This window comes from Sinocyclocheilus rhinocerous, unplaced genomic scaffold (genome assembly GCF_001515625.1).
Source record: "Sinocyclocheilus rhinocerous isolate Xijiao unplaced genomic scaffold, SAMN03320098_v1.1 scaffold753, whole genome shotgun sequence".
Taxonomy (NCBI): Eukaryota; Metazoa; Chordata; class Actinopteri; order Cypriniformes; family Cyprinidae; genus Sinocyclocheilus; species Sinocyclocheilus rhinocerous.
The window spans coordinates 915,985-925,700 of record NW_015655991.1 but is presented as its reverse complement, the minus strand read 5'-3'; the positions used below and the strand labels follow the sequence as shown (position 1 = coordinate 925,700).

At 35.8% G+C, this 9,716-nt stretch overlaps 1 protein-coding gene across 2 annotated transcripts; it reads left to right on the top strand.

Annotated features, from left to right (window-relative positions):
- Nucleotides 1-491: 491 nt before the first annotated feature.
- nadk2 (NAD kinase 2, mitochondrial) lies at nt 492-9,396 on the top strand. Of its 2 annotated transcripts, XM_016526240.1 has the most exons (12): nt 492-1,462; nt 3,228-3,316; nt 3,404-3,492; nt 3,616-3,697; nt 3,780-3,863; nt 4,556-4,692; nt 7,487-7,574; nt 7,712-7,855; nt 7,954-8,009; nt 8,130-8,183; nt 8,548-8,671; nt 8,972-9,396. In XM_016526240.1, the coding sequence occupies exons 1-12, from the start codon at nt 1,223-1,225 to the stop codon at nt 9,105-9,107; spliced, it is 1,323 nt and encodes a 440-aa protein (XP_016381726.1). In that variant the 5' UTR covers nt 492-1,222; the 3' UTR covers nt 9,108-9,396. The 2 variants fall into 2 exon arrangements, with proteins under 2 accessions (XP_016381726.1, XP_016381725.1); XM_016526239.1 differs by lacking the exons at nt 492-1,462; nt 3,228-3,316; nt 3,404-3,492; ... (1 more) ...; nt 3,780-3,863; nt 4,556-4,692 and adding exons at nt 5,196-5,279; nt 5,366-5,454; nt 5,578-5,659; nt 5,742-5,825; nt 6,518-6,654 and having other exon boundaries at nt 7,760-7,855.
- The last annotated feature ends 320 nt before the right edge of the window (nt 9,397-9,716 follow it).

Below are 9,716 nucleotides of genomic sequence, written 5' to 3'. Positions count from 1 at the left end.
CTACATTATTTGACACTTTGAACTTCAAGCTCAAACATTCCTTTCAAGCAAGGAAGAAGATACAACAAGAAGATCCAATTAATTGAACGCACAATCCCCACCTCATTCGTACGCAATTACACTTTTTACTGAGCTTAAACAATAAACATAAAATAATATGATGTACATAAAAAACTAGGGGATACATTACACAACTTTGAGTTCAGTATTAATTATAACTGCTATAATAAACGGAGTACTCTTGTCAAGAACTCATGTTACATGTCATGAAACTTTTTATTATATACTTTTTTAGTGTCATCAACTATGGAAAAGCCAGTGTTACAGCAATATCATGGTTTTCAGTTATTGTATTTATTTATTTTAATTGTTATCTGGAAACCTTAGGGTAAATTGTTGAGATATTCTCCATAAATGTATTAGATGCCTAGACTTCTGTGCGCCAGTACAGAATGGGCACACTAGCACAAAAAAACTCTATCCAAAGCCACGCCCACCGAGTCAGCGCTACGTACTTTAAAGATGGCGGCATGTGTGAGTGTGGGATCTGATGTTTTTATTAGCCTCAAGTTTGTGATTTGAAGTACTGTATTTCGGCAGACGCTAAACGCCAGGTTTCCGTAGATCGCTTAGACTTGCGCTCTCCGTCGTTCAGATGTCTGAGGGCAGATAGACGGGGATGTGATCGGTCACCGCACCCGTGGAGAGGTAGAGTTGGTGGCCAGGTTGTCATGCTAAAACTGACAGCTGTAATCAGCTAGCTGATCACGTACACTTAGAAAGGGCATCGTGCACGAAACCTTCAGCAATTGTGACCTTCTGTGCTTCAGACACTACGTAGCCAGCAGGTGACAACCTGCTAATCAGATCACAGTCATAGCCGCTGTGGTCATATGTTTAGAAAGTAAGATTAGGTGCTTTGCCTTGGTTAGCAGGTTAACTGTCAGTCACTGAATACTGCTGGTTACTTTAACACTTTACAATCCCATAGATAAATCAGTCTTGTGTGTTTAGTACAATTTGCATTGCTTTTATTTACTCTGCCAAGCACCTGCAGCATATTGAAGCCGTAAAGCCCCTTTAATGAATTGCCCGTGGTAGACTGGTGGTCTGTCTATCTGATGAGGACAGGATTCAAGCACTGAATGACTGACAATGTTCATTGTGTAATTCATTTTGTGGTTTCTGGTCATTTTCCCCAATACTATTTTGCGGTAGTAGAATGCTATCCCGAGCTTTAAGGAAACCCCTTTCCTGTGGAAATCCAATAGTGGCGGGTTTCACTGGGAGCTATTGTAGTCGTCTGTGTTTTCATCAGACCGCCGTGTGTAAAGTTGCTTCGCAAGCTGAATGTGGCTTCAAACCGGCGAAGGTGGCGGTTGTGACTAAAACCACACGATATGAATTCGAGCAGCAGAGATATCGCTATGCGGGACTGTCGTCGGAGGACCTTAAACAGCTGGTAAGCAGACATTTGTGATGAGGTGAATACACCTGTTTATCAGACACACCGGTTTATCTTGTTAATGCTTTCCAGGCGGGTGCTGTATAAAAATAGACGTAAAGTCTCTTAAGGTAATGTTAACCACAGGCTTTTTACTTCACTTAAAAATTCAAAAATTTTTATTTATTTATTTTTTTACTTAGAAATTTACACCCGCTAAATAGGCTAACCCAAATAAGGTTGCCCTACAAATTAACGTCACAGTTCTATACATTCCGCATTAACACATTGTTCTTTCAGACTTTTTGTGTATAAAAGTATTAATAGTGTAATAGCCTTAGGTACTATATGTATTTTTATTGTCATAAATTTAATAAACATTTAAGAAATGTGTATTAACCTTTCCTTTAAAACCCTTGCAAAATCATTCAAAATCTATCCGCTGGCGATGGTGTCATTGTAATATTTGCATAGTGAAATGTGACCTACCCACTTTTCCAGCAGCCTTGATTTGGGAATTACTTTTCCCATTCATTTTCCTCATAGGGATTTACAAAAAAAATAAAATAATAATAATAAAAAATTTATTTATTTAAGAGTTTTAAGCCATGAAGCAATCAACTTCGGGGTGATTTGAAGCAAAAAACAAAACAAAAAAAGAGTATTACAAACTGTAATCCCATGAAGCATTGCAAATAGGTAATTAAATAAAAAACGATGCAGAAATATTGAACTATTTTATAACTATACTGCAAAATATGCATATAAATATTTTAAGTCATGTCATGCATATGAAAACTGACTGATTGCTGAATTCAGAGCCGCCCACTAGCATTCTACTCTTTCTATTTTTACAATATCTTTCAATGGCAGAAAAAGTAAGAGTAGTACACTTTTATGCATTTCCAAATTCAGCATATGTCATTTGTTATGCTTTATGGGAGTGGATGGGCATGTGAGTTATTTTGGCACAATTAGCTTGTTGTGATTTTCTGAATGGTGGAGATTTCTTTGCTGAATTATGGGTAATGTATTTTTTCCACAGTTAAACGTGATTATTAAAATAAGTTGAAATATTGCAGGCTGACGGCTTCAGCAAAAGCAAATACCATCGATTAACCTCATAGCTCACAGTAGATCTGTCCTTATAGGATTACAAATTATCATTAAAATTAATTCCCATATGGAGAAAATGAATGGGAATTTTACTTTGTGAAACCTGACCGTTGCACTCTAATCTGTGTAATGTGTAATCTGTGTAAACATAACTGTTATAAATTGTGAGTGCAAATTCCCATAATTGGGAAGTCTTTCTCTCTCTCTCTCTCTCTCCACACCTTCTCTTGCTTCACTCCTCCCTCTATCTATATTTGGATTTACTTAAGATATTTATATTTGGATATTAGATAAACACATAAATATCTTCATAAAAAATTATATCTTTATATATCCGGATGTATTGAAGGGTTAACTTTGTAAACTATCATTTTATCTAATACTGTTGACTTCACTACTGTTTTCAGTATTCAACTGACAGTGTTTTATAGGAAAATGTATATTTCTTAATAAAAGGAGTCAGATATTTTATCTTCCTTTTTTTTGTTGCTGGTACTATTGTCAGTTCAATTCAGCAGCAAGCAAATTGGGCTTAAGTATTTAAAAGCCCACCAACAATGCCTGCAGCAAAAGTCCAAGACCAACTAACCCCATTATACACAATGTGAAAAAACAGTGTTAAGAAGCAATCCATTGTTTATGATATTTAATCAATCTGTCTTCACAGCTTGCACTGAAAGGATCCAGTTACATTGGGCTTCTGGAGAGACACAATTTACACACCTTCAATGTTGGACAGATTGTGGACAGCCTACAGTAAGATGATGATCAGAAATAGAAACTGACAGTATTTGAAGGAATTTTCAAACAGTTTTCAAAACCATCCTCCTTTCATTTTTGTAGGAAAGAAGGCATTGAGGTGCGCATTGTCAAAAGAGGAGAGTATGATGAGGACACAGTACGATGGGCCGATGCCATCATCTCTGCTGGAGGTAAAGCTCAGGTTTTGCCTTTTTATGCTTGATAGTTTTAACTGTGCACCAGTTGACACATGAGAAATTTCATGAACTTATTTTCTCTTTCGGTAAATTCTAATAGACTTGTTTATTTTTTAGGTGATGGCACCATGCTACTAGTTGCCAGTAAAGTGTATGATAAGAACAAACCTGTATTGGGGGTCAATACAGACCCAGAAAGGTAATAAAAAAATATCCTATCATAAGTTTGTTTCTTATTTGTTTTATAAATATATAATGTAGCTGTGTTTTTGTATATAAAGGTCAGAAGGTCACCTGTGTTTACCTGTGCACTATACACATGCCTTTTCTGAGGCCTTACAGAAACTCAGGAAGGGTGAGTTCAGGTGGGTACCTCTTGTTTACTGTTGCTTACGCTCGACAGTAATCCAATTTGCACTCAGCTGTTTTCTTCCACACCTCTTGCAGAAGTACTCAGCAAAAGTACTTCTAGTTCAAAAAGTTTTTGTACAAGTGAGCAATTCTTAATAAAAAGAAGTATGATATAGACTATGTACCCCACAGGAAAGCTAATGTTACTAGCTAATAACTGCTTCTTATGGGACAAGGATTGGTCTTCTTCTCGGGGAAAGCCTGTAGCTTAGAAAGCCAAATCTTCCATTAAGCCGTATTCAAAGCTAGGGAGGTTTTTTTGTTTGCATGTCAACTAAAAAATGTGTCCACTAAGAATTATAAGTTATATCAGTTCTGATGATTAGCACCTGACATAAAAATCCACCCTAACCAATTCTATAAAATGATTAAATGTTTATCCTTTAATCATAAATGACTGTAATTGATCCAGCCTTACCATTGTGGAGAAAAGTAACAGGCAACATTTGACCGTTTAAGTGCTGCTATTTAGCAAGATTGAACCTGACCGATATGATGCCACTTTAGAGCTGCTAAACCCCGCCTGTTTTTTTGGGGTGCCCTTTTTTTATTCTTATCATCATTCTACCTGCTTTTTTTTGTTTCTATGATGTACCCCCTCTCTATTTTTTCTTTCTGTTTTTTAAAAAGTAAATGTCTCCGTTAGGTGGCAGTGGCGTCAGCGTATCCGTATGTACTTGGAGGGCACCGGGATCAACCCGACTCCAGTGGACCTGCATGAGCTGCAGCTGAGCCTCGAGCAGCACAGCAAGGCGCACCGCATCACCACAGAAACTCAGAGCAGTACGAATCATGTTGTACACTTTGCTATCTCAAAAGAACTTTCCTCTATGCCGCTCTCTTGCTTCACTCCTCCCTCTATCTATATTTGGATTTACTTAAGATATTTATATTTGGATATTAGATAAACACATAAATATCTTCATAAAAAATTATATCTTTATATATCCGGATGTATTGAAGGGTTAACTTTGTAAACTATCATTTTATCTAATACTGTTGACTTCACTACTGTTTTCAGTATTCAACTGACAGTGTTTTATAGGAAAATGTATATTTCTTAATAAAAGGAGTCAGATATTTTATCTTCCTTTTTTTTGTTGCTGGTACTATTGTCAGTTCAATTCAGCAGCAAGCAAATTGGGCTTAAGTATTTAAAAGCCCACCAACAATGCCTGCAGCAAAAGTCCAAGACCAACTAACCCCATTATACACAATGTGAAAAAACAGTGTTAAGAAGCAATCCATTGTTTATGATATTTAATCAATCTGTCTTCACAGCTTGCACTGAAAGGATCCAGTTACATTGGGCTTCTGGAGAGACACAATTTACACACCTTCAATGTTGGACAGATTGTGGACAGCCTACAGTAAGATGATGATCAGAAATGGAAACTCTGACAGTATTTGAAGTCATTTTTAAACAATTTTCAAAACGGTCCTTTTATTTTTGTAGGAAAAAAGGGATTGAGGTGCGCATTGTCAAAAGAGGCGAGTATGATGAGGACACAGTACGATGGGCCGATGCCATCATCTCTGCTGGAGGTAAAGCTCAGGTTTTGCCTTTTTATGCTTGATAGTTTTAACTGTGCACCAGTTGACACATGAGAAATTTCATGAACTTATTTTCTCTTTCGGTAAATTCTAATAGACTTGTTTATTTTTTAGGTGATGGCACCATGCTACTAGTTGCCAGTAAAGTGTATGATAAGAACAAACCTGTATTGGGGGTCAATACAGACCCAGAAAGGTAATAAAAAAATATCCTATCATAAGTTTGTTTCTTATTTGTTTTATAAATATATAATGTAGCTGTGTTTTTGTATATAAAGGTCAGAAGGTCACCTGTGTTTACCTGTGCACTATACACATGCCTTTTCTGAGGCCTTACAGAAACTCAGGAAGGGTGAGTTCAGGTGGGTACCTCTTGTTTACTGTTGCTTACGCTCGACAGTAATCCAATTTGCACTCAGCTGTTTTCTTCCACACCTCTTGCAGAAGTACTCAGCAAAAGTACTTCTAGTTCAAAAAGTTTTTGTACAAGTGAGCAATTCTTAATAAAAAGAAGTATGATATAGACTATGTACCCCACAGGAAAGCTAATGTTACTAGCTAATAACTGCTTCTTATGGGACAAGGATTGGTCTTCTTCTCGGGGAAAGCCTGTAGCTTAGAAAGCCAAATCTTCCATTAAGCCGTATTCAAAGCTAGGGAGGTTTTTTTGTTTGCATGTCAACTAAAAAATGTGTCCACTAAGAATTATAAGTTATATCAGTTCTGATGATTAGCACCTGACATAAAAATCCACCCTAACCAATTCTATAAAATGATTAAATGTTTATCCTTTAATCATAAATGACTGTAATTGATCCAGCCTTACCATTGTGGAGAAAAGTAACAGGCAACATTTGACCGTTTAAGTGCTGCTATTTAGCAAGATTGAACCTGACCGATATGATGCCACTTTAGAGCTGCTAAACCCCGCCTGTTTTTTTGGGGTGCCCTTTTTTTATTCTTATCATCATTCTACCTGCTTTTTTTTGTTTCTATGATGTACCCCCTCTCTATTTTTTCTTTCTGTTTTTTAAAAAGTAAATGTCTCCGTTAGGTGGCAGTGGCGTCAGCGTATCCGTATGTACTTGGAGGGCACCGGGATCAACCCGACTCCAGTGGACCTGCATGAGCTGCAGCTGAGCCTCGAGCAGCACAGCAAGGCGCACCGCATCACCACAGAAACTCAGAGCAGTACGAATCATGTTGTACACTTTGCTATCTCAAAAGAACTTTCCTCTATGCCGCACTTCTAATTTTTGCAAAATACTGTCAAGAAATTTCCAGGTTCTATTTCACAGCAAAATCAAAAAGGAAAGGATTATTTTATTACTGTATTACAGTAATGAGAATGAGCTATTTTTTGCAGTGCAATAACGAGACATTTTGAAAAGGAAATAAAAATAAATGAATATATATTATATATAATTACATTAATTATAAAATATTATAAATTAAATATTAAATTAAATATAAAAAATAATTAAATATGCTGTGCTGATTTTCATTACTGTATTCAGTAATTATTCAATGAAATAATTTGATTTTTTTGTGCACATGTGGTTATATTTTGTACAAATATAATGAAATATTAAATTAACAGACTGAAAAATTGGCTTAATTTTTTTATTTAAAAAATCATTATCATTTCTGTTTTATTTTCTGTTTAATTCAATGTCTTAATTTCATTAGTTTTAGTTTTCTTCAGAGTTAGATTTTTATTATTTTGTCTACTGGCATTTTCTTGTTTAATGCAGGTGACTTGTTTCATAATAGTTTTATAATATAGCATGTATTAAATTTTTTTTGGTTTGTTTTTTACTTCATTCTAGAGTTATTTCCCCAGTTTTGTATTTTTATTTCAGTTAAGGAAAAGGTGTGTGTATGCGGTAATAACACTCCACCCTGATTTTATTACTTTGTAAGAAGATTTTGCTCTGAACACATTTGTGTCATCTTTGTGTTGTATAGAAAAAATCGTTCCAGGAGGCACAAAGATAACAACGCTATCATATTTCTGTGACAGGTAGGACACACGACAGTCCTGAAAGGCCTCACCTACTCCCTGTCCGAGGGCTCAATGAGATCTTCATTGGGGAGTCCCTGTCGTCCAGGTATTTATCCCTGCCCATCATTCTGTATATAAAGAACCAGTCGCCACCCATGAACACTGCTTTTCATCAAGCACTTTTCCTCCTTCCCTCCATGCGTCCCCCATCTCCCCTTACTTGTGGATTTCTGTTTGCCACAGGTTGAAGTATAAATCCTTCAAACCCCATCTTAACCTCTCACTTCATAGGGCTTCATACTACGAAATCTCCATCGATGACGGGCCGTGGGAGAAGCAGAAGAGCTCAGGGCTTAGCATTTGCACTGGAACTGGATCGAAAGCCTGGTGAGTCAGAGCGGTGCTTTACTGAAGTGATCTTACAACATTTCGTAAAATGTCAAGAGATGTAAGAGTTACCAAATAATTTTTGTTCCTTCATCCAGGTCCTACAATATTAATAAACTCGTGGAGCAGGCAGTGGAGGATGTCCTTAGAATAGGTTAGAAACTCAATATATTTAACTAAGTTAAACATATTCTCCATTACATATGATCTATGACTGAACAGTTTATAATCGTCTGCCGCTACAAGCATGATCTTTATCTTTTCTGTATCTTAGGTAAATTAAAAACGGGTTTGGATGTTCCTCTAAATCAGGAGTTCATTGAGAGTGGTGAGTTCAAAGTACTTTTTTGTTTTTGTTTGTACAAGTATAAACAATAGTGTCAAATTAACTTTTTTAAAATCCTGTTTAAATGTATACAATTAAAATTAATATTCTGCGATTTTAATAACTGCTTATTTTTATGCTCCGTGACTGAAATATATCATTTGTATTTTAAAATGACATTTAAAAAAAAAATTTAATTTGTAAAATTAATAATCTGCAATTTAAATAAATGGCTCCTATTTTGTGTTCAGTGACTGAAATATATAATTTGTATTTTAAAATGACTTTTCATCATTGTTGTAATGGTTTAAATGTATAAAATTAACATTCTGCACATTAAATAATTGGTGTCTCTTTTTGTGTTCAGTGACTGAAACATACAATGAGTCGCTGATCTTTGGCCCAGAGGAGGACAAACTTTTCTTCAGTATAAGGGAGCCGATAGTCAACAGAGTATTTTCCAATAGCAGACAAAGAGGTTTTGCCAAAAAGTGAGTTCTATCTTCTCACAACTGTTTGGTAAATGATTGAATAAGTATTAATAATGTCATATTAATCTTGGTTTACAAAAACATTTTTAACATTTCAAATTGTATAAATTAATATGAATGTTCTGTGAACAAACTTGAACGTTTTGAATCATAAATGCTGTCAAATATTTGTTTATATTGTTCGTTCATAATACCTAATGCATTAACTGTTTCTCCATGTTTTTGACTAAACAAGACTGCAAAACATTTAAAAAAAATGAAAACATGCAGTGCTTGTGCTCATATTCTTGTTTTCGGTAGGGTTTGTGTCCGCTCAAGGTGCTGGGATGCCTGCATGGTGGTGGATGGTGGGACATCCTTCGAGTTTAATGATGGTGCCATTGCTACAATCAGCTTAAATGAGGAGGACCTGTTGCGAACTGTCATTCTTGATTAAATCCTTTTGATACATCACTCTTTATTTATTGAGGACTGAATAATTGTCTTTTAAGCCAGACTTTGAGATGGAACAGCAAGTTTTAAGGGAGGAAGGGGTTTGCAGATGAAATGAACATTTATAGTTATAGGTTGTACTGGTATATATATATCAGGATTTCACATTTCTGTAGTCTGTGCTTAAATGAACCTCTGGGTTGCAGCCTTCAGAAATAAACACCAGCATTATATTGTCACATCACTACATCAGCCGTCTGTTTTAGAAATGTGATGGATGCAGATGTTTAAGCGCATGTACTCTTAAAGTTATTGAGGACTGAATAATTGTCTTTTAAGCCAGACTTTGAGATGGAACAGCAAGTTTTAAGGGAGGAAGGGGTTTGCAGATGAAATGAACATTTATAGTTATAGGTTGTACTGGTATATATATATCAGGATTTCACATTTCTGTAGTCTGTGCTTAAATGAACCTCTGGGTTGCAGCCTTCAGAAATAAACACCAGCATTATATTGTCACATCACTACATCAGCCGTCTGTTTTAGAAATGTGATGGATGCAGATGTTTAAGCGCATGTACTTAAAGTTAATTAACTTTTTTTAAATACTGTT

Coding starts and splice junctions, on each gene's coding strand:
- nadk2 (XM_016526240.1), top strand. CDS start 1,223: ATGCTATCCCGAGCTTTAAGGAAACCCCTTTCCTGTGGAAATCCAATA. Junction 1,463..3,227: donor CGGAGGACCTTAAACAGCTG/GTAAGCAGACAT, acceptor CTGTCTTCACAG/CTTGCACTGAAAGGATCCAG. Junction 8,184..8,547: donor TCAGGAGTTCATTGAGAGTG/GTGAGTTCAAAG, acceptor TTTTGTGTTCAG/TGACTGAAACATACAATGAG.